The sequence below is a fragment of the Crinia signifera genome, chromosome 3 (genome assembly GCF_055691185.1).
Source record: "Crinia signifera chromosome 3, ASM5569118v1, whole genome shotgun sequence".
NCBI classification, from domain to species: Eukaryota; Metazoa; Chordata; class Amphibia; order Anura; family Myobatrachidae; genus Crinia; species Crinia signifera.
Genome location: NC_139219.1, coordinates 325,713,782 through 325,737,078, shown reverse-complemented (window position 1 = coordinate 325,737,078; position 23,297 = coordinate 325,713,782). Strand labels below are relative to the sequence as shown.

General features: G+C 51.3%; 1 protein-coding gene across 1 annotated transcript in view; it reads left to right on the top strand.

Moving 5' to 3' along the window:
• ELP3 (elongator acetyltransferase complex subunit 3) overlaps nucleotides 1–23,297 on the top strand; it is an 87,642-nt gene that overhangs the window by 10,340 nt on the left and 54,005 nt on the right. The window contains exons 3-7 of the mRNA XM_083178833.1: nucleotides 2,963–3,101; nucleotides 3,866–3,936; nucleotides 4,679–4,742; nucleotides 7,302–7,370; nucleotides 12,075–12,229. Of these exons, the coding sequence (XP_083034959.1) occupies nucleotides 2,963–3,101; nucleotides 3,866–3,936; nucleotides 4,679–4,742; nucleotides 7,302–7,370; nucleotides 12,075–12,229 (498 nt within the window). The remainder of the gene's footprint in view (nucleotides 1–2,962; nucleotides 3,102–3,865; nucleotides 3,937–4,678; nucleotides 4,743–7,301; nucleotides 7,371–12,074; nucleotides 12,230–23,297) is intronic.

Below are 23,297 nucleotides of genomic sequence, written 5' to 3'. Positions count from 1 at the left end.
CACCCATTGGCCGCTCCCATGACGTTCTCTCCGTGTCCCGTGAATCCACCCATCGGCCGCTCAAATGATGTTCTCTCCGTGTCCCGTGAATCCCCCCATCGGCCGCTCCCATGACGTTCTCTCCGTGTCCCGTGAATCCACCCATTGGCCGCTCCCATGACGTTCTCTCCGTGTCCCGTGAATCCCCCCATCGGCCGCTCCCATGACGTTCTCTCCGTGTCCCGTGAATCCCCCCATCGGCCGCTCAAATGATGTTCTCTCCGTGTCCCGTGAATCCCCCCCATCGGCCGCTCCCATGATGTTCTCTCCGTGTCCCGTGAATCCCCCCATCGGCCGCTCCCATGACGTTCTCTCCGTGTCCCGTGAATCCTCCCATCGGCCGCTCCCATGTCGTTCTCTCCGTGTCCCGTGAATCCACCCATCGGCCGCTCAAATGACGTTCTCTCCGTGTCCCATGAATCCACCCATTGGCCGCTCCCATGACGTTCTCTCCGTGTCCCGTGAATCCACCCATTGGCCGCTCCCATGACGTTCTCTCCGTGTCCCGTGAATCCCCCCATCGGCCGCTCCCATGACGTTCTCTCCGTGTCCAGTGAATCCCCCCATCGGCCGCTCCCATGATGTTCTCTCCGTGTCCCGTGAATCCCCCCATCGGCCGCTCCCATGACGTTCTCTCCGTGTCCCGTGAATCCACCCATTGGCCGCTCCCATGACGTTCTCTCCGTGTCCCGTGAATCCCCCCATCGGCCGCTCCAATGACGTTCTCTCCGTGTCCCGTGAACCCCCCCCATCGGCCGCTTCCATGATGTTCTCTCCATGTCCCGTGAATCCCCCCCATCGGCCGCTTCCATGACGTTCTCTCCGTGTCCCGTGAATCCCCCCCATCGGCCGCTCCCATGACGTTCTCTCCGTGTCCAGTGAATGCCCCCATCGGCCGCTCCCATGACGTTCTCTCCGTGTCCCGCTCCCATGACGTTCTCTCCATGTCCCGTGAATCCCCCCATCGGCCGCTCCCATGACGTTCTCTCCATGTCCCGTGAATGCCCCCATCGGCCGCTCCCATGAGGTTCTCTCCGTGTCCCGCTCCCATGACGTTCTCTCCATGTCCCGTGAATCCCCCCATCGGCCGCTCCCATGACGTTCTCTCCATGTCCCGTGAATCCCCCCATCGGCCGCTCCCATGACGTTCTCTCCATGTCCCGTGAATCCCCCCATCGGCCGCTCCCATGACGTTCTCTCCATGTCCCGTGAATCCCCCCATCGGCCGCTCCCATGACGTTCTCTCCGTGTCCCGCTCCCATGACGTTCTCTCCATGTCCCGTGAATCCCCCCATCGGCCGCTCCCATGACGTTCTCTCCATGTCCCGTGAATCCCCCCATCGGCCGCTCCCATGATGTTCTCTCCATGTCCCGTGAATCCCCCCATCGGCCGCTCCCATGACGTTCTCTCCGTGTCCCGTGAATCCCCCCAACGGCCGCTCCCATGACGTTCTCTCCGTGTCCCGTGAATCCCCCCAACGGCCGCTCCCATGACGTTCTCTCCGTGTCCCGTGAATCCCCCCCCCAACGGCCGCTCCCATGACGTTCTCTCCGTGTCCCGTGAATCCCCCCGACGGCCGCTCCCATGACGTTCTCTCCATGTCCCGGGAATCCCCCCATCGGCCGCTCCCATGACGTTCTCTCCGTGTCCCGTGAATCCCCCCATCGGCCGCTCCCATGACGTTCTCTCCATGTCCCGGGAATCCCCCCATCGGCCGCTCCCATGACGTTCTCTCCGTGTCCCATGAATCCCCCCATTGGCCGCTCCCATGACGTTCTCTCCATGTCCCGGGAATCCCCCCATCGGCCGCTTCCATGACGTTCTCTCCATGTCCCGTGAATCCCCCCATCGGCCGCTCCCATGACATTCTCTCCATGTCCTGTGAATCCCCCCCCCCCCCCCATCGGCCGCTCCCATGATGCTCTCTTCATGTCCTGTGAATCCCCCCCCCCCCATCGGCCGCTCCCATGACGTTCTCTCCGTGTCCCGTGAATCCCCCCCATCGGCCGCTCCCATGACGTTCTCTCCGTGTCCCGTGAATCCCCCCCATCGGCCGCTCCCATGACGTTCTCTCCGTGTCCCGTGAATCCCCCCCATCGGCCGCTCCCATGACGTTCTCTCCGTGTCCCGTGAATCCCCCCATCGGCCGCTCCCATGACGTTCTCTCCGTGTCCCGTGAATCCCCCCCATCGGCCGCTCCCATGACGTTCTCTCCGTGTCCCGTGAATCCCCCCCATCGGCATGCGTACCATTTGACTTTGTGCATAGCTGTAATTTCCATGCGGCTCCTCCGCTCCCCTTCCATTGGGCGCTCTGTAAATTGCATTTTGTGCACCTTGGGAAGTGTTCTGCTTGTGTGTATTACTGGAACAGCTGGAGTCCAGAGCTGGGCAGGCGGAGGCTGCTGTGTGTTTGATGAAGGCCAGCGCTGTGCTCTGTAATTGGATTTGTGTGCGGAAAGTCTTGTCGGTGCTTCTGTGTTTATCCCCGCAGCTACTCCGAGGCAGCCAGAGTGGAGTTCAGACTCCGCAGATAATGAAAAAATAAACTACCTCTCTCCTTCTCCCTTTCCTGCGGACGGGGGTGGCGCGTGTGCGTCTCATGCCAGTCTTGTGTGTCTTGTGTGCGGCGGGGGCCATTTGTCAGCTGAGGAAAACACTGGTGTAACTGACTGCCGCACAGCGCTGATGTCTCTATGTAGAGTTTGTATGTTCTCCCCATATTAGTTTGGTTTCGTCCCGCACTCCGAAAGCATGCTGATTGGTTATACATGTGTGCATGTGACACAGTGTCAGTGCTAATAATGACTTTTTACCATTTCCTGAGCAATGATAATGCCGGAATGCCATTGGCTGATGGGAACGATGGCGTTTTACCGGTGCGCTGCTCTTCATCTATGCCCCTAAATGTTCCCTGCCGCAGGCTCAAGACGAAGACTTCTGCCAAATACGGCCTCTCAGCCCAGCCGCGACTGGTGGACATCATCGCCGCCGTTCCTCAGCAGCACCGCAAGGTTCTGGTGCCCAAGTTAAAGGCAAAGCCCATCCGCACCGCCAGTGGGGTAAGAAGCTGCCGTATGCCCAGTGCCAGAACATGCTTCTGTCACTCTCTGCTGTGGTGTTTATACCACAGTGCTGTCTGTATTTCAGTGCTGAGATGCAGACCAGACCTGTGCTAGAAGAGCCACAACATAGTGGCAACCGAGGCAGGGAAGGTGAACTGCACGGGTTTCTGAAGATGCAGGGTGCTGGAATGAATCATACATTGGGTAGTGGGTGGGGATCTATGTAGACTTTATATTTGCTGCACTTCTTATTCATTCAGAGATGTACGTTAGAAAGGTTCCGATACTACGGCATCGTTATGTGAGTGCCAGCTGTTGTTTTCTGTTATCAGCCAGACTCTAGATATCTTCACACCTATGACCCGAACACCCCAGGTAGCCCCATCTGGGGCTACTAACCTGCGTCTAGAGTCTCTTTGCTCTGTATTTTATTGCATTATGGGACGGGGGCTGATATGAGTGGACCCATCTGCGCTGAACAGCGCTGTGTAAACTGGTGGCGCAATAGAAGTAGGCATTTCTAGTAATGACACATTTGGTTTTCCTGAGCAAAGAAAATGTCACAATTTCATTGGTTGCTGTGCCCGTTTTGCTACAAAAGCACGGTAGAAACCACTAGCGTCTTTGTGTAGTGCGCATTGTGCAATACGGATGCTTATCTGTGAAATAAAGACTGGGGTGAAATAACCGATGCACCCCGATAATCGCAATTATGCTAATTTCTGATTCCATTACTAGAAGCCATTTATTTTCCATTACAGATTGCCGTGGTCGCAGTTATGTGTAAACCCCACCGATGCCCGCACATTAACTTCACGGGAAACATCTGCGTGTGAGTACGGAGCACATGTCTTCTGTGTGCGCGTTACACGTGTTCTCGTGACAAATAATGCATAACCTGTTTTATCAAACTAAGAATAAGCTAGCCGTGAGAACAGATTCATTCTCCCATAGGACCTACTGTAGCAAGTTACTGGTGCCTGGATTTAGAATGTCAGAAGGGACTTCTGCAGTGCCACCTTCCGACCACCAGAGGGCGGGATTGTTACAGTATTTTTAACTTTACACATTTTAAATGTGAAATAAATGCTACGCATTAACGCTTGGATATACCAGATAAGCTGAGATGTAGTTGGCGATTCTGATACTATTGTTGGCGGGATCCGAAGAGGTACTGGCTAGTTTGAGGGTTCATGTGTTGACAGGATCGGGGGCTTTAAGCTTTGAGGTGAGGGGGGGAGGGGGGCGCTTAGTGTTAGGTTGATGGAGGGGGGCTGTCAGGGTTAGGCTGCTGAGGGGGGGGGGGGGTGAGGGGGGCCTATTCTCGACCCGAGAACCCCCTCTGATTTATTTATATATATATATATATATATATATATATATATATATATATATATATATATATATATATATATATATATATATATATATATATATATATATATATTATGGATAAAGTAGGGTAGGGGCAGGCAGGCTAGAGATGAAAGCTGTGGTCACAGGTAGAGGGTGTGATGCGGTTGGTGATTCAGGATGATGGTTGCCTAGTAACATTATTATGCATTGTCCCACAGGTACTGTCCGGGGGGTCCCGATTCTGACTTTGAGTATTCTACACAGTCTTATACAGGATACGAGGTAGGATTTACAGCCTGAAACCATCACACTGATCCATATCCAGCTGTTAGGGGATTCCTCAGGGAACATACTGACCAGAGACAGTGCGGCCAGCACACGTCAGGGGGGCTGGATATGAAATATTTACCATGGTCGCCCCAAAACCTAAAAAAAAAATCTCATTTTGACCTTTTTATGTGTCAACGGGTTTTTCCTTGTGTTGACCTTGGAATATCCAATCACACCGCCTAATACTTAGCTGCTAATGCACAATTACATGGGTACAGTCAGGTCTCTAAATACTGGGACACAAGTCTCATATTTTGGTCTCTATACACCACCACAATGGGTTTGAAATGAACCAAACAAGATTGTGCTCTAACTGCAGACTTTCAGCTTTAATTTGAGGATATTTACATCCAAATCAGGTGACCGGTGTAGGAATTACAATGGTGTCTATATGTGCCGCCCACTTTTTAAGGGACTAAAAGTAATGGTATTCCCTCGTTATTCCATCATCAATGAAGCAGGTACAAGGTCTGGAGTTGACTCCAGGTGTGACATTTGCATTTGGAATCTGTTCCTGTCGACTCTTAATATTAGATCCACTTTACTATCCGTGAAGCCATTATTAGGCTGAAAATCAAAACAAACCCATCAGAGAAATAGCAAAAACATTAGGTGCGGCCAAATCAACTTTTTGGAACATTCTTAAAACGAAAAAACGCACCGGAGAGCTCAGCAACACCAAAAGACCTGGAAGACCACAGAAAACACCTGAGGTGGAAGAATTACTTTCCTGGTGAAGAAAACCCCTTCACAGCAGTTGTCCCGATCAAGAACACTCTCCAGGAGGTCGGTGTATCTGTGTCAAAGTCAGCAATCAACGGAAGACTTCACAAGAGTGAATATAGAGAGTTCACCACAAGATGTAACCATTGCTGAGCCTCAAAAACAGGAAGGCCAGATTAGAGTTTGCCAAACAACATCTACAAAAGCCTTTACAGTTCTGGAACAACTTCCTATGGACAAAGGAGACAAAGGGCCTTATTCAGATCTGAGCTCATTACAAATTTGTTTGGAAAATGGGCAAAACCATGTGCACTGCAGGTAAGGGAAGATGTAACATGTATAGAGAGATAGATTTGTGTGAGTTATTTTGTTTCTGTGCAGGGTAAATATTGGCTTAATTATTTTTACACTGCAATTTAGAATTAGAGTTTCAACACACCCCACCCAAATGTAACTCTCTCTGCACATGTTACATCTGCCCCACCTGCAGTGCACATGGTTTTGCCCATTTTCCAAACAAATTTGTACTGAGCTCAGATCTGAATAAGGGCCAAAGATCAACTTGTACCAGAGCGATGGGAAGAGAAGAGTATGGAGAAGGAAAGGAACTGCTCATGATTCCAAACATACCACCTCATCAATGTAGCATGGTGGTGGTAGTGTCATGGCGTGGGCATGTATGGCTGCCAATGGAACTGGTTTTCTTGTATTTATTGATAATGTGACTGCTGAAAAAAGAAGCAGGATGATGAAGCCCCCCCCCCCCCCCTTTCACCACACGCAGCACCCCCACATCCACCTGCCAAAACACTGCACCTGCCCCTCTACATTTCGCATTAAACCTGCAACCAGCCACACCAACACCACAGACGCCCATCGTCAGCAAGCACTGTTCATTCCAACGAAATAACCTACACCCTCTTCACAATCAAACGCCCTTTTCATCTTACAAATGAAACCTCTAACTATATATAGTACCAATACAGGGAATCCTCCATATAATACAAACCAGATGTCACACACTAAAGGCGGTCACATGTTCAGTGGGCGGAGCCCTTACCACGGTGTGAAGACCGCGCGTAGGGAGCGATGAATCGCCTAGTCTGCTCATATTCAGTGAAATGCTTCAGAACTCATTGGACGGCGCCTCACAGTACAGATGGACAATGACCCGAATATACTGCAAAAGCAACCAGAGAGTTTATTAAGGCAATAAGTGGAATGTTCTGCAATGGCCGAGTCGGTCACCTGACCTGAATCCGATTGAGCATTTCACTTGATGAAGACAAAACGGAAGGGGAAATGCCCCAAGTACAGGCAGGAACTGAAAGCATTTGCAGTAGAGTCCCGGGCAGAGCATCATCAGGGATGACACCCAGCGTCTGGTGATGTTTGTGTGCTCCAGGCTTCAGGCTGTAACTGACGGCAAAGCATCTGCAACAAAGTATTAAAAAGTAGGATTGTTTAGTTTTGTCCCATTACTTGTCTCTTAAAAAGTGGGCGGCACATATAGAACCCGTTCTCCTGATTTGGATGTAAATACCCTCAAATTAAAGCTGAAAGTCTGCAGTTAGAGCACATCTTGTTTGGTTCATTTCAAACCCATTGTGGTGGTGTATAGAGCAAAAAATATGAGAATTGTGTGGATGTCCCAATATTTATGGACCTGACTGTATGTATCAGCATATGGACAACCTCTGATGAGAGCTGTGGGGGCAGTTTGTGCCCAGAGTGCTTCAGACCTGGGAAGAGGTCACATGACTGACAGTGTTCCGTTTGTTTCTGCAGCCAACCTCCATGCGTGCCATCCGTGCCCGGTATGACCCCTTCCTGCAGACTCGACACCGAGTGGAACAGGTACAGTCCTACATATGACACTGGAAGCTCTTCCTTCACCTGCCTTAAAAGCAAAACCCCGTAAAGATCCTCTGTCATATGGTAGACACAGCAGGAGGGGTATCACAAATTACTGTTCTAGGTCAGATCTGGCCAACCTGTGGCTTTCCAACTGTTGTGAAACTACACATCCCAACATGCATTGCCTCAGGTTTAGCATTCCCTAATAGCAAATCTGTGGCAAGGCATGCCGGGACTTGTAGTTTCACAACAGCTGTAGAGCTACAGGTTGGTCAGGCCTAGTCTAGGTAGACTAGAGGAATCGTTAAGAGCATGGCAATTACAGTGCAAAATCATGCACTTGGGTCTCAAATACCCAAAGGCTAAATATAGTATAAATGGGGCTATATTGGAAACTACTGAGGAAGAGAGGGATCTAGGTGTCACTATTTCAGGGGACATGAAGACAGGAAAGCAATGCAACAAAGCAATAAGGAAGGCAAGTCAGATGCTTGGTACATAGGGAGAGGAATCAGGAGTAGAAAGAAGTAATAATGCCACTGTATAGGTCACTGGTGCCGCCTCATCTAGATACTTTGCCCGGTTCTGTATAGGTCACTGGTGCGGCCTCATCTAGATACTGTGCCCTGTTCTGTATAGGTCATTGGTACGGCCTCATCTAGATACTGTGCCCAGTTCTGTATAGGTCACTGGTGCGGCCTCATCTAGATACTGTGCCCTGTTCTGTATAGGTCATTGGTATGGCCTCATCTAGATACTGTGCCCGGTTCTGTATAGGTCACTGGTGCGGCCTCATCTAGATACTGTGCCCAGTTCTGTATAGGTCACTGCTGTGGCCTCATCTAGATACTGTGCCCTGTTCTGTATAGGTCATTGGTATGGCCTCATCTAGATACTGTGCCCGGTTCTGTATAGGTCACTGGTGCGGCCTCATCTAGATACTGTGCCCAGTTCTGTATAGGTCACTGGTACGGCCTCATCTAGATACTGTGCCCAGTTCTGTATAGGTCACTGCTGTGGCCTCATCTAGATACTGTGCCCTGTTCTGTATAGGTCATTGGTACGGCCTCATCTAGATACTGTGCCCGGTTCTGTATAGGTCACTGGTGCGGCCTCATCTAGATACTGTGCCCTGTTCTGTATAGGTCATTGGTACGGCCTCATCTAGATACTGTGCCCGGTTCTGTATAGGTCACTGGTACGGCCTCATCTAGATACTGTGCCCGGTTCTGTATAGGTCACTGGTGCGGCCTCATCTAGATACTGTGCCCGGTTCTGTATAGGTCACTGCTGTGGCCTCATCTAGATACTGTGCCCTGTTCTGTATAGGTCATTGGTACGGCCTCATCTAGATACTGTGCCCAGTTCTGTATAGGTCACTGGTGCGGCCTCATCTAGATACTGTGCCCAGTTCTGTATAGGTCACTGGTGCCGCCTCATCTAGATACTGTGCCCAGTTCTGTATAGGTCACTGGTGCGGCCTCATCTAGATACTGTGCCCAGTTCTGTATAGGTCACTGGTACGGCCTCATCTAGATACTGTGCCCAGTTCTGTATAGGTCACTGGTACGGCCTCATCTAGAATACTGTGCCCAGCTCTGTATAGGTCACTGGTACGGCCTCATCTAGAATACTGTGCCCAGCTCTGTATAGGTCACTGGTGCGGCCTCATCTAGATACTGTGCCCGGTTCTGTATAGGTCACTGGTGCGGCCTCATCTAGATACTGTGCCCAGTTCTGTATAGGTCACTGGTGCGGCCTCATCTAGATACTGTGCCCAGTTCTGTATAGGTCACTGGTGCGGCCTCATCTAGATACTGTGCCCAGTTCTGTATAGGTCACTGGTGCGGCCTCATCTAGATACTGTGCCCTGTTCTGTATAGGTCACTGGTACGGCCTCATCTAGATACTGTGCCCAGTTCTGTATAGGTCACTGGTACGGCCTCATCTAGAATACTGTGCCCAGCTCTGTATAGGTCACTGGTACGGCCTCATCTAGAATACTGTGCCCAGCTCTGTATAGGTCACTGGTGCGGCCTCATCTAGATACTGTGCCCGGTTCTGTATAGGTCACTGGTGCGGCCTCATCTAGATACTGTGCCCTGTTCTGTATAGGTCACTGGTGCGGCCTCATCTAGATACTGTGCCCAGTTCTGTATAGGTCACTGGTGCGGCCTCATCTAGATACTGTGCCCAGTTCTGTACAGGTCACTGGTGCGGCCTCATCTAGATACTGTGTCCGGTTCTGTATAGGTCACTGGTGCGGCCTCATCTAGATACTGTGTCCGGTTCTGTATAGGTCACTGGTGCGGCCTCATCTAGATACTGTGCCCGGTTCTGTATAGGTCATTGGTACGGCCTCATCTAGAATACTGTGCCCAGTTCTGTATAGGTCATTGGTGCGGCCTCATCTAGATACTGTGCCCAGTTCTGTATAGGTCATTGGTACGGCCTCATCTAGAATACTGTGCCCAGTTCTGTATAGGTCATTGGTACGGCCTCATCTAGAATACTGTGCCCAGCTCTGTATAGGTCACTGGTGCGGCCTCATCTAGTTACTGTGCCCAGTTCTGTATAGGTCACTGGTGCGGCCTCATCTAGATACTGTGCCCAGTTCTGTATAGGTCATTGGTACGGCCTCATCTAGATACTGTGCCCAGTTCTGTATAGGTCACTGGTGCGGCCTCATCTAGATACTGTGCCCAGTTCTGTATAGGTCACTGGTGCGGCCTCATCTAGATACTGTGCCCAGTTCTGTATAGGTCACTGGTGCGGCCTCATCTAGATACTGTGCCCAGTTCTGTATAGGTCACTGGTGCGGCCTCATCTAGATACTGTGCCCAGTTCTGTATAGGTCACTGGTGCGGCCTCATCTAGATACTGTGCCCAGTTCTATATAGGTCACTGGTACGGCCACATCTAGATACTGTGCCCAGTTCTGTATAGGTCACTGGTGCGGCCTCATCTAGATACTGTGCCCAGTTCTGTATAGGTCACTGGTGCGGCCTCATCTAGATACTGTGCCCAGTTCTGTATAGGTCACTGGTGCGGCCTCATCTAGATACTGTGCCCAGTTCTGTATAGGTCACTGGTGCGGCCTCATCTAGATACTGTGCCCAGTTCTGTATAGGTCACTGGTGCGGCCTCATCTAGATACTGTGCCCAGTTCTGTATAGGTCACTGGTGCGGCCTCATCTAGATACTGTGCCCGGTTCTGTATAGGTCACTGGTACGGCCTCATCTAGATACTGTGCCCAGTTCTGTATAGGTCACTGGTGCGGCCTCATCTAGAATACTGTGCCCAGCTCTGTATAGGTCACTGGTGCGGCCTCATCTAGTTACTGTGCCCAGTTCTGTATAGGTCACTGGTGCGGCCTCATCTAGAATACTGTGCCCAGTTCTGTATAGGTCACTGGTACGGCCTCATCTAGAATACTGTGCCCAGCTCTGTATAGGTCACTGGTGCAGCCTCATCTAGATACTGTGCCCGGTTCTGTATAGGTCACTGGTGCAGCCTCATCTAGATACTGTGCCCAGTTCTGTATAGGTCACTGGTGCAGCCTCATCTAGATACTGTGCCCAGTTCTGTATAGGTCACTGGTGCGGCCTCATCTAGATACTGTGCCCAGTTCTGTACAGTTCACTGGTGCGGCACCATCTAGATACTGTGCCCAGTTCTGTATAGGTCATTGGTACGGCCTCATCTAGATACTGTGCCCGGTTCTGTATAGGTCACTGGTGCGGCCTCATCTAGATACTGTGCCCAGTTCTGTAGTAGGTCACTGGTGCGGCCTCATCTAGATACTGTGCCCAGTTCTGTATAGGTCACTGGTACGGCCTCCTCTAGATACTGTACCCAGTTCTGTATAGGTCACTGGTGCGGCCTCATCTAGATACTGTGCCCAGTTCTGTATAGGTCACTGGTGCGGCCTCATCTAGATACTGTACCCAGTTCTGTATAGGTCACTGGTGCGGCCTCATCTAGATACTGTGTCCAGTTCTGTATAGGTCACTGGTGCGGCCTCATCTAGATACTGTGCCCGGTTCTGTATAGGTCACTGGTGCGGCCTCATCACGATACTGTGCCCGGTTCTGTATAGGTCACTGGTGCGGCTTAGTTTCGATAGGCCCAGTTCTTGAGGCCATATCTCCAGAAAGATATAAATACATTAGAGACTGTACAGAGGACAACTAAAATGCTGTATGGCCTACATTACAAATCGTACCCATTGTGTGTAGTTTGGAGCAGAGATGGGAAAGGGGTGACATGATAGACTGTCACATATGTCAGGGGTTATAACAAGGTACAGGTGGGAGACATTCTACAGATGAAGGGAGGTATTAGAGGACGAGGACACGCACTGACACGGGGGGGGGCTGCTGTTACATCCTATGTTACCATGTTATATCATCCGTTTTTACCGGATCTGACCACAAACCTGTTGGCTCGCATCTGGCATATATATCTATGTATCTCCGTACTCGGACAATATGGGGGAGAGGGGTAATTTCACCCTCACAGCCAGCGTTGTACTGTTGCTGTTACGTAGTCTGTTTTTGCTCTTGGTTTACGTAGTTTCTGTCCCTTCCGCAATATGAAGGTGTCAGAGCCCTCAGTACAGTGTGTGCCCAATTGTCTCCTTAATACATAATTGCCTGATATAATTAGGCCCAGTAATTACACCTCACGTTCTTCTCTTACAGCTCAAGCAGCTGGGCCACAGCGTGGACAAAGTGGAGTTCATTGTGATGGGGGGAACGTTCATGGCCCTCTCGGAGGAGTACAGAGATTATTTCATCCGGAACCTGCATGACGCCTTGTCCGGGAACACCTCCAACAGCGTCTCGGAGGCGGTGCGGTAAGAGAGGAGTAATAAACCTGGATCTGTTCTCCGCGTCCCGGCCGTTTCCCTGGCTTGTGTGTTCTTGCTGTACATTACATCTATGTAGGGGTTTCTTGTCTGTGCAGGGAACTATTAGACCAGTATTAGCATTTAATCTTTATTTTTTTATATAACGTGTTTTTTTTAGAGACCTATTTAGACAATGGAACAATTTGCAGCTTCTGTACTTGTTGCTAAGGGTAAAATATAACATTGTGTTACATCATATTTAATTGAAACCTGGTGCAATCGTTACCCTAAAGCATGGGTCTTCAACCTGTGGCCCTCCAGATGTTGTGAAACTACATGTTCCAACATGCATTGTCACATTTTTTCCTATAAGGGCATGCCAAAACTGTCAGGGCATGCTGGGACATGTAGTTCCACAACATCTGGAGGGCCACAGGTTGAAGACCTGTGCCCTAAAGGAAAAGATCTCGGTAACGAACATGGGGCCTTATTCTAGTTCACTCTTAGAGGCAAATTCTATCTCAAATGGACAAAACCATGTGCACTGCAGGTGGGGCAGATGTGACATGTGCAGAGAGAGTTAGATTTGGGTGGGGTTTTTCTTCAAAGTGAGATCTATAATGCAGTGTAGAAATAAAGCAGTCAGTATTTACCCTGCACAGAAACAAAATAACTCACCCAAATCTAACTCTCTCTGCACCTGTTACATCTGCCCCACCTGCAGTGTACATGGTTTTGTCCATCTGAGAAGGAATTTGTATCTAAGAGTGAACTAGAATAAGGTCTTTAAACTGCAGCTTTTTGGGTTTTAAATGTAAAAGTATTCTTCTAGTTCTCGCGCATTCTAGTTGTCACTAAAACAAGTCCTGGCTGAGAAGTGTATTGGGGCGTTCCCCATTGAGTCGGAGTGGATCACATGAGGCTCTCATCCAATCATTTTGGGTGATGACGTTAAATGATGCCATTGTCTGGGGCAGTGGTTCCCAACCCTGGTCCTCAAGTACCCCCAACAGTACACGTTTTCCAGGTCACCCGGCAGGTGCACTCATTATTCAGGCACATTTGAAAAGATCCACAGGTGGAGCTAATTATGTCACCTGTGATTCTGTGTGGAGACCTGCAAAACATGCACTGTTAACGGGTACTTGAGGACCAGGGTTGGGAACCACTGGTCTGGGGGATAAGCCCTCTAAGAACACCAAGGCAGATGTATAAAGCCTGGAGAATTGCTAAAGTGAAGGTGATAACTTACCAGCCAATCAGCTCCTAACTGTCAAGTTATAGGCTGTGTTTGAAAAATAACCGTTAAGGGCCGCATACGCTAGTGAGATTTGGTCTGATATGACCCAATTTCCGACGGATCGGGACGATAAATCGGACCAAATTGCCCCCCACCCTGTTCGCTCCATCTGCAGCTCCCAAGGAGTTGCATGTGATAAAAAAATGTTTAATTTACACCATGCATCCCAACTTCCAGTTATCCCAATGCGTGCAGAATTTCTGTATGAACACCTTGTACGTGGGATGTGTGTAGGAGTATCCTGTGTGTGGGATGTGTGCTCCCTCTAGTGGCGGCAGCTGGTGTAGGAGTATCCTGTGTGTGGGATGTGTGCGCCCTCTAGTGGCGGCAGCAGGTGTAGGATTATCCTTAGTGTGGGATGTGCGCTCCCTCTAGTGGCGGCAGCTGGTGTATGTGTATCCCAGGGGTGGGGAACCTCAGGCCCTGGGGCCGTATGCGGCCCCCGTAGCTGGTGTGAGTGGCCCTCCCACCCTTTGCCAGGAGTCAAGTACAGGGGAATTCTCGCAAGAAGTTGGTAGTTCTTGTGAGATTCCTCTTAATTAACAGCAGCCGGAGACAGTCGGTCCTATTCAGCGCCAGCCGCTAGAGCATGAAACGGCTGCATCAGGACAATTTGTAAGAGAAATTTTTACATATGGCCCCGAAGGATTTTTTCCCCATACAAACGGCCCTTGGCACAAAAAAGGTTCCTCACCCCTGGTGTATCCTGTGTGTGGGATGTGCGCTCCCTCTAGTGGCTGCATCCAGTGTAGGAGTATCCTGTGTGTGTGTGATGTGCGCGCCCTCTAGTGGCGGCAGCTGGTGTATGTGTATCCTGTGTGTGTTGGATGTGCGCTCCCTCTAGTGGATGCAGCTGGTGTGGGAGTATCCTGTGTGTGGGATGTGCGCTCCCTCTAGTGGCGGCAGCCGGTGTAGGAGTATCCTGTGTGTGTGATGTGCGCTCCCTCTAGTGGCGGCAGCTGGTGTATGTGTATCCTGTGTGTGTGGGATGTGTGCTCCCTCTAGTGGCGGCAGCTGGTGTAGGAGTGTCCTGTGTGTGGGATGTGCGCTCCCTCTAGTGGCTGCAGCCGGTGTAGGAGTATCCTGTGTGTGGGATGTGCGCTTCCTCTAGTGGATGCAGCTGGTGTAGGAGTATCCTGTGTGTGGGATGTGCGCGCCCTCTAGCGGCGGCAGCCGGTGTAGGAGTATCCTGTGTGTGTGGGATGTGTGCTTCCTCTAGTGGATGCAGCTGGTGTGGGAGTATCCTGTGTGTGGGATGTGCGCTCCCTCTAGTGGCGGCAGCTGGTGTAGGAGTATCCTGTGTGTGGGATGTGCGCTCCCTCTAGTGGCGGCAGCTGGTGTAGGAGTATCCTGTGTGTGGGATGTGCGCTCCCTCTAGTGGATGCAGCTGGTGTAGGAGTATCCTGTGTGTGGTATGTGCGTGCCCTCTAGTGGCGGCAGCAGGTGTGGGAGTATCCTGTGTGTGGGATGTGCGCTCCCTCTAGTGGATGCAGCTGGTGTACGTGTATCCTGTGTGTGGTATGTGCGTGCCCTCTAGTGGCGGCAGCAGGTGTGGGAGTATCCTGTGTGGGAGATGTGTGCTCCCTCTAGTGGCTGCAGCAGGTGTAGGATTATCCTGTGTGTTGGATGTGCGCTCCCTCTAGTGGCTGCATCTGGTTATAAGTATCCTGTGTGTGGGATGTGTGCTCCCTCTAGCGGCGGCAGCTGGTGTTGGAGTATCCTGTGTGTGGGATGTGTGCTCCCTCTAGCGGCGGCAGCTGGTGTTGGAGTATCCTGTGTGTGGGATGTGTGCTCCCTCTAGCGGCGGCAGCTGGTGTTGGAGTATCCTGTGTGTGGGATGTGTGCGCCCTCTAGTGGCTGCATCTGGTGTATGTGGATCTTATGTGTGGGAGGTGCGCTCCCTCTAGTGGATGCAGCCGGTGTAGAAGTATCCTGTGTGGGATGTGCGCTCCCTCTAGCGGCGGCAGCTGGTGTAGGAGTATCCTGTGTGTGGGATGTGTGCGCCCTCTAGTGGTGGCAGCTGGTGTTGGAGTAGCCTGTGTGTGGGATGTGCGCTGCCTCTAGTGGCTGCAGCTGGTGTAGGAGTATCCTGTGTGTGGGTTGTGCGTGCCCTCTAGTGGCGGCAGCAGGTGTAGGAGTATCCTGTGTGTGGGATGTGTGCTCCCTCTAGTGGCGGCAGCAGGTGTAGCAGTATCCTTAGTGTGGGATGTGTGCTCCCTCTAGTGGCTGGAGCTAGTGTAGGAGTATCCTGTGTGTGGGATGTGTGCTCCCTCTAGTGGCTGCAGCTGGTGTAGGAGTATCCTGTGTGTGGGATGGTGGCTGCAGCTAGTGTAGGATTATCCTGTGTGTTGGATGTGCGCTCCCTCTAGTGGATGCAGCTGGTGTAGGAGTATCCTGTGTGTGGGATGGAGGCTGCAGCTAGTATAGGATTATCCTGTGTGTTGGATGTGCGCGCCCTCTAGTGTCTGCAGTCGGTGTAGGAGTATCCTGTGTGTGGGATGTGTGCTCCCTCTAGTGGCGGCAGCTGGTGTACGTGTATCCTGTGTGTGGGATGTGCGCGCCCTCTAGTGGCTGCAGCTGGTGTAGGAGTATCCTGTGTGTGGGATGTGTGCTCCCTCTAGTGGCGGCAGCTGGTAAAGGATTATCCTGTGTGTTGAATGTGCGCTCCCTCTAGTGGCTGCAGCTGGTGTAGGAGTATCCTGTGTATGGGATGGTGGCGGCAGCTACTGTAGGATTATCCTGTGTGTTGGATGTGCGCTCCCTCTAGTGGATGCAGCTGGTGTAGGAGTATCCTGTGTGTGGGATGGAGGCGGCAGCTAGTATAGGATTATCCTGTGTGTGGAATGTGTACTCCCTCTAGTGGCGGCAGCTAGTGTAGGATTATCCTGTGTGTTGGATGTGCGCGCCCTCTAGTGGCTGCAGTCGGTGTAGGAGTATCCTGTGTGTGTGGGATGTGTACTCCCTCTAGTGGCTGCAGTCAGTGTAGGAGTATCCTGTGTGTGGGATGTGCGCGCCCTCTAGTGGCTGCAGCTGGTGTAGGAGTATCCTGTGTGTGGGATGTGTGCTCCCTCTAGTGGCGGCAGCTGGTAAAGGATTATCCTGTGTGTTGAATGTGCGCTCCCTCTAGTGGCTGCAGCTGGTGTAGGAGTATCCTGTGTATGGGATGGTGGCGGCAGCTACTGTAGGATTATCCTGTGTGTTGGATGTGCGCTCCCTCTAGTGGATGCAGCTGGTGTAGGAGTATCCTGTGTGTGGGATGGAGGCGGCAGCTAGTATAGGATTATCCTGTGTGTGGAATGTGTACTCCCTCTAGTGGCGGCAGCTAGTGTAGGATTATCCTGTGTGTTGGATGTGCGCGCCCTCTAGTGGCTGCAGTCGGTGTAGGAGTATCCTGTGTGTGGGATGTGTGCTCCCTCTAGTGGCCGCAGCTGGTGTAGAAGTATCCTAGCTGTCTGTTTCTGCTCTTCCCCAGAAGCTTATGCTTGTGTTGATAGCGGTTGGATAACGATCTCTGTCTGCTTTCCGAATGCATTAACATTTAGCCCAAATACACTATTTTCCATTATTTCAGATCTATAAAGCAGGTACTGCAGTAGCACAGAGTATACCCGCGGTCAGTAACGCATGGCGGGGCGATGGCTATCTGCAGTAAGTAGTCATCCTCCCTCCCTCCCGGGCTGGCATGGTTAGGTCTCATCTCACGGCCGGGGGGGGGGGGCGCTCCATTGCTGCTGTGTAATCAGTCACAGCATGCGCGCACCCCCCTGACCCGCTAATCCTGAGCGACATTGATTGCAGCACCAGAGATTGGAATAAAGAAAGGCCCAGCAGTGGGCTGCGGACACAGTGCTTATCTTCCCTATTACACCCACCCTAATGCTGATAGCTCTTATCTCTCTATATTAGCTGGTAATTCTCCTTGTCAGCGACAGCCACCGTCCTCTCTCTGCATAGCCCAAGTCCCCGCGCGGCCAACCGATTGTAGAAAATAATAATGAGCGCAGAGTGAGCAAGCTGGACCCAGCGGTCGGTATATTGTCCTGTATGGTGTGATCCGGCATACGGCTGTGATGTATCTACCAAACCTCTCCTTCCCCTGCCGTTCACAACGGGCGCCCGACATGAATTGTCTGACTGCTACTGATTGATGCCGGGATGTGCAGACGCTCTTTGTGAGAGGACATTGGAATCCGTCAGGTGGTCGAAGATGACAAATGTAGAAAAGATTAAAAAAAAAAAAGTGGAATATTACAGGGTGGCTGAAATGTTCTGTCCCTTTATCATCATCCTAAATGGAATGTGAATCCTGTTCTGGATCCCGCACGGGGTTAAGAGACTTCCACCTGCGTCCCATCCAAATATATGTAGGCGTGAAGTTGCCTCTAGCCACAGAAGGGGGATACAACTACTTCAAAGACTTTTGGAACACAATGCAGATGTTGGGTGACTATCACTGCAGCTATGTAAAACAGTTTGACCTCTTTTGTCCACATGTAACGCTGCCGGTGTGCGGTCTGCAGCCATTCGGGGCTGCTGTGGCAAGCACAGAGGTCTGGGGGTAAAAGCATGATGTATTTACTATTATCCAGTCCGTCAGTGCCGCATCTAGGCTCCGTGTACAGTCATGCTTCAAAGAAGCCATTAAAACACTACGGAATCTGTGTACTGAGGCGCAAGTTTATTAGGTGTATTCAATATGCGTGACTAGCGTACGGGATGGGGGCGATGAGGTGACAGACAGCGACGTCTCTCTAAATAGTATTCCCCAGCATACTTAGCGATTGATCCTATTAGCTGCGAATGGTGCGAGGTTCCGTTCCAAAGTGCTTAGATGCCAGCAATTATCCCGATCCTTCGCTGGGCGTAATTCGCTTAAAATTGCTCGCAACCCTATGGAGGTGCAAGCGATTTCAGGTGAATGCTTTCTGCCGTAAAGTGCACCCGGTGCCGTGAAGATTTGCACTCACAAATCATCCGCATCTAATAAGATCAGCCCCTTAGTCGGGATGCGTGTTATCGAGATTCCACTGATGTCGGCATGGTTGGGTGGGGCTGCTCAGCCATGCTTATAGGCCGGACCATACCGTCAGCCCTTCTGGCATTTGGCCCTGGTTAACATGGCGACAAAATCAGCTGCTGCTCTCTGAAATATGGCGACGGTTGCTCCATTCTTGCAGTTCAGACGTCACAATCTATAAAGCAGGCCGTATAGTAATTACATCTTGTAAACAAACTGTCCAATGTTTATACAGCTAGAACTGTGCACCAAACACCTGACTACCAACTCCATCCATCCAGCCCAATCTTTCCAACTGTGATGTGCCCAGTGGTGGCTTCCCTGGTGTCTCCATTCTCCCCTCTTATAGATGATAGGGAATGTGGGAACAGGATGGATGTGCCCAGTGGTGGCTTCCCTGGTGTCTCCATTCTCCCCTCTTATAGATGACGGGGAATGCTGGAACAGGATAGATGTGCCCAGTGGTGGCTTCCCTGGTCTCTCCAGTCTCCCCTCTTATAGATGTAGGGGAATGCGTGAACAGGAGCGATGTGTCCAGTGGTGGCTTCCCTGGTCTCTCCAGTCTCCCCTCTTATAGATGATAGGGAATGCTGGAACAGGATGGATGTGCCCAGTGGTGGCTTCCCTGTTCTCTCCCGTCTCCCGACTTATAGATGACGGGGAATGTCGGAACAGGATGGATGTGCCTGGTGGTGGCTTCCCTGGTGTCTCCAGTCTCCCCTCTTATAGATGTAGGGGAATGCGTGAACAGGAGCGATGTGCCCAGTGGTGGCTTCCCTGTTGTCTCCAGTCTCACCTCTTATAGATGAAGGGGAACAGGATGGAGGAAGATTCAAGGGAAATGTGAGGAAGAATGACATCACAGAAAGAGTAGTAGATAAGTGGAATAGCCTCCCAACAGAGGTGGTAGACGCAAATACAGTAGTACAATTTAAACATGCTTGGGATAAGCATATTGATATCCTTACAAAAAAATAAGGATCAAATATGGTTTGAGGTAACATGTTTAAAAAAAGGGGCAGACTAGATGGGCCAAGTGGTTCTTATCTGCCGTCAAATTCTATGTTTCTATGTTTCTCCAGTCTCCCCTCTTATAGATGACATGGAATGCAGGAACAGGATGGATGTGCCCAGTGGTGGCTTCCCTGGTGTCTCCAGTCTCCCCTCTTATAGATGACGTGGAATGTGGGAACAGGATGGATGTGACCAGTAGTGGTGGCTTCCCTGGTGTCTCCAGTCTCCCCTCTTATAGATGACGGGGAATGTGGGAACAGGATGGATGTGCCCAGTGGTGGCTTCCCTGGTGTCTCCAGTCTCCCCTCTCATAGATGATAGGGAATGCAGGAACAGGATGGATGTGCCCAGTGGTGGCTTTCCTGGTGTCTCCAGTCTCCCCTCTTATAGATGATAGGGAATGTGGGGACAGGGTGAATGTGCCCAGTGGTGGCTTCCCTGGTGTCTCCAGTCTCCCCTCTTATAGATGACGGGGAATGTGGGAACAGGATGGATATGCCCAGTGGTGGCTTCCCTGGTGTTTCCAGTCTCCCCTCTTATAGATGACATGGAATGCAGGAACAGGATGGATGTGCCCAGTGGTGGCTTCCCTGGTGTCTCCAGTCTCCCCTCTTATAGATGACATGGAATGCAGGAACAGGATGGATGTGACCAGTGGTGGCTTCCCTGGTGTCTCCTGTCTCCCTCTTATAGATGACAGGAAATGTGGGAACAGGATGGATGTGCCCAGTGGTGGCTTCCCTGGTCTCTCCAGTCTCCCCTCTTATAGATGATAGGGAATGTGGGGACAGGGTGGATGTGCCCAGTGGTGGCTTCCCTGGTGTCTTCAGTCTCGCCTCTTATAGATGACGGGGAATGTGGGAACACGATGGATGTGCCCAGTGGTGGCTTCCCTGGTGTCTTCAGTCTCGCCTCTTATAGATGACGGGGAATGTGGGAACAGGAGGGATGTGCCCAGTGGTGGCTTCCCTGGTGTCTCCAGTCTCCCTCTTATAGATGACATGGAATGCAGGAACAGGATGGATGTGCCCAGTGGTGGCTTTCCTGGTGTCTCCAGTCTCCCTCTTATAGATGACATGGAATGCAGGAACAGGATGGATGTGCCTAGTGGTGGATTCCCTGGTGTCTCCAGTCTCACCTCTTATAGATGACGGGGAATGCAGGAACAGGATGGATGTGCCCAGTGGTGGCTTTCCTGGTGTCTCCAGTCTCACCTCTTATAGATGACGGGGAATGCAGGAACAGGATGGATGTGCCCAGTGGTGGCTTCCCTGGTGTCTCCAGTCTTCCCTCTTATAGATGACATGGAATGCAGGAACAGGATGGATGTGCCCAGTGGTGGCTTTCCTGGTCTCTCCAGTCTCCCCTCTTATAGATAACATGGAATGCAGGAACAGGATGGATGTGCCCAGTGGTGGCTTCCCTGGTCTCTCCAGTCTTCCCTCTTATAGATGACATGGAATGCAGGAACAGGATGGATGTGCCCAGTGGTGGCTTTCCTGGTGTCTCCAGTCTCCCCTCTTATAGATTACGGGGAATGCAGGAACAGGATATATGTGCCCAGTGGTGGCTTTCCTGGTGTCTCCACTGGGCATCTTATAGATGACGGGGAATGTTGGAACAGGATGGATGTGCCCAGTGGTGGCTTTCCTGGTCTCTCCAGTCTTCCCTCTTATAGATGACATGGAATGCAGGAAAAGGATGGATGTGCCCAGTGGTGGCTTCCCTGGTGTCTCCAGTCTCCCCTCTTATAGATGACGGGGAATGCAGGAACAGGATATATGTGCCCAGTGGTGGCTTTCCTGGTCTCTCCAGTCTCCCTCTTATAGATGACATGGAATGTGGGAACAGGATGGATGTGCCCAGTGGTGGCTTCCCTGGTGTCTCCAGTCTCGCCTCTTATAGATGACGGGGAATGTGGGAACAGGATGGATGTGCCCAGTGGTGGCTTCCCTGGTGTCTCCAGTCTCGCCTCTTATAGATGACGGGGAATGTGGGAACAGGAGGGATGTGCCCAGTGGTGGCTTCCCTGGTGTCTCCAGTCTTCCCTCTTATAGATGACGGGGAATGCAGGAACAGGATGGATGTGCCCAGTGGTGGCTTCCCTGGTGTCTCCAGTCTCACCTCTTATAGATGACGGGGAATGCAGGAACAGGATGGATGTGCCCAGTGGTGGATTCCCTGGTGTCTCCAGTCTCACCTCTTATAGATGACGGGGAATGCAGGAACAGGATGGATGTGCCCAGTGGTGGCTTTCCTGGTGTCTCCAGTCTCACCTCTTATAGATGACGGGGAATGCAGGAACAGGATGGATGTGCCCAGTGGTGGCTTCCCTGGTGTCTCCAGTCTTCCCTCTTATAGATGACATGGAATGCAGGAACAGGATGGATGTGCCCAGTGGTGGCTTCCCTGGTCTCTCCAGTCTTCCCTCTTATAGATGACATGGAATGCAGGAACAGGATGGATGTGCCCAGTGGTGGCTTTCCTGGTCTCTCCAGTCTTCCCTCTTATAGATGACATGGAATGCAGGAACAGGATGGATGTGCCCAGTGGTGGCTTCCCTGGTGTCTCCACTGGGCATCTTATAGATGACGGGGAATGTGGGAACAGGATGGATGTGCCCAGTGGTGGCTTTCCTGGTCTCTCCAGTCTCCCCTCTTATAGATGACATGGAATGCAGGAACAGGATGGATGTGCCCAGTGGTGGCTTCCCTGGTCTCTCCAGTCTTCCCTCTTATAGATGACATGGAATGCAGGAACAGGATGGATGTGCCCAGTGGTGGCTTTCCTGGTGTCTCCAGTCTCCCCTCTTATAGATTACGGGGAATGCAGGAACAGGATATATGTGCCCAGTGGTGGCTTTCCTGGTGTCTCCAGTCTCCCTCTTATAGATGACATGGAATGTGGGAACAGGATGGATGTGCCCAGTGGTGGCTTTCCTGGTCTCTCCAGTCTTCCCTCTTATAGATGACATGGAATGCAGGAACAGGATGGATGTGCCCAGTGGTGGCTTTCCTGGTGTCTCCAGTCTCCCCTCTTATAGATTACGGGGAATGCAGGAACAGGATATATGTGCCCAGTGGTGGCTTTCCTGGTGTCTCCAGTCTCCCTCTTATAGATGACATGGAATGTGGGAACAGGATGGATGTGCCCAGTGGTGGCTTTCCTGGTCTCTCCAGTCTTCCCTCTTATAGATGACATGGAATGCAGGAACAGGATGGATGTGCCCAGTGGTGGCTTCCCTGGTGTCTCCACTGGGCATCTTATAGATGACGGGGAATGTTGGAACAGGATGGATGTGCCCAGTGGTGGCTTTCCTGGTCTCTCCAGTCTTCCCTCTTATAGATGACATGGAATGCAGGAACAGGATGGATGTGCCCAGTGGTGGCTTTCCTGGTCTCTCCAGTCTTCCCTCTTATAGATGACATGGAATGCAGGAAAAGGATGGATGTGCCCAGTGGTGGCTTCCCTGGTGTCTCCAGTCTCCCCTCTTATAGATGACGGGGAATGCAGGAACAGGATATATGTGCCCAGTGGTGGCTTTCCTGGTCTCTCCAGTCTCCCTCTTATAGATGACATGGAATGTGGGAACAGGATGGATGTGCCCAGTGGTGGCTTCCCTGGTGTCTCCAGTCTCACCTCTTATAGATGACGGGGAATGTGGGAACAGGATGGATGTGCCCAGTGGTGGCTTTCCTGGTCTCTCCAGTCTTCCCTCTTATAGATGACGGGGAATGTGGGAA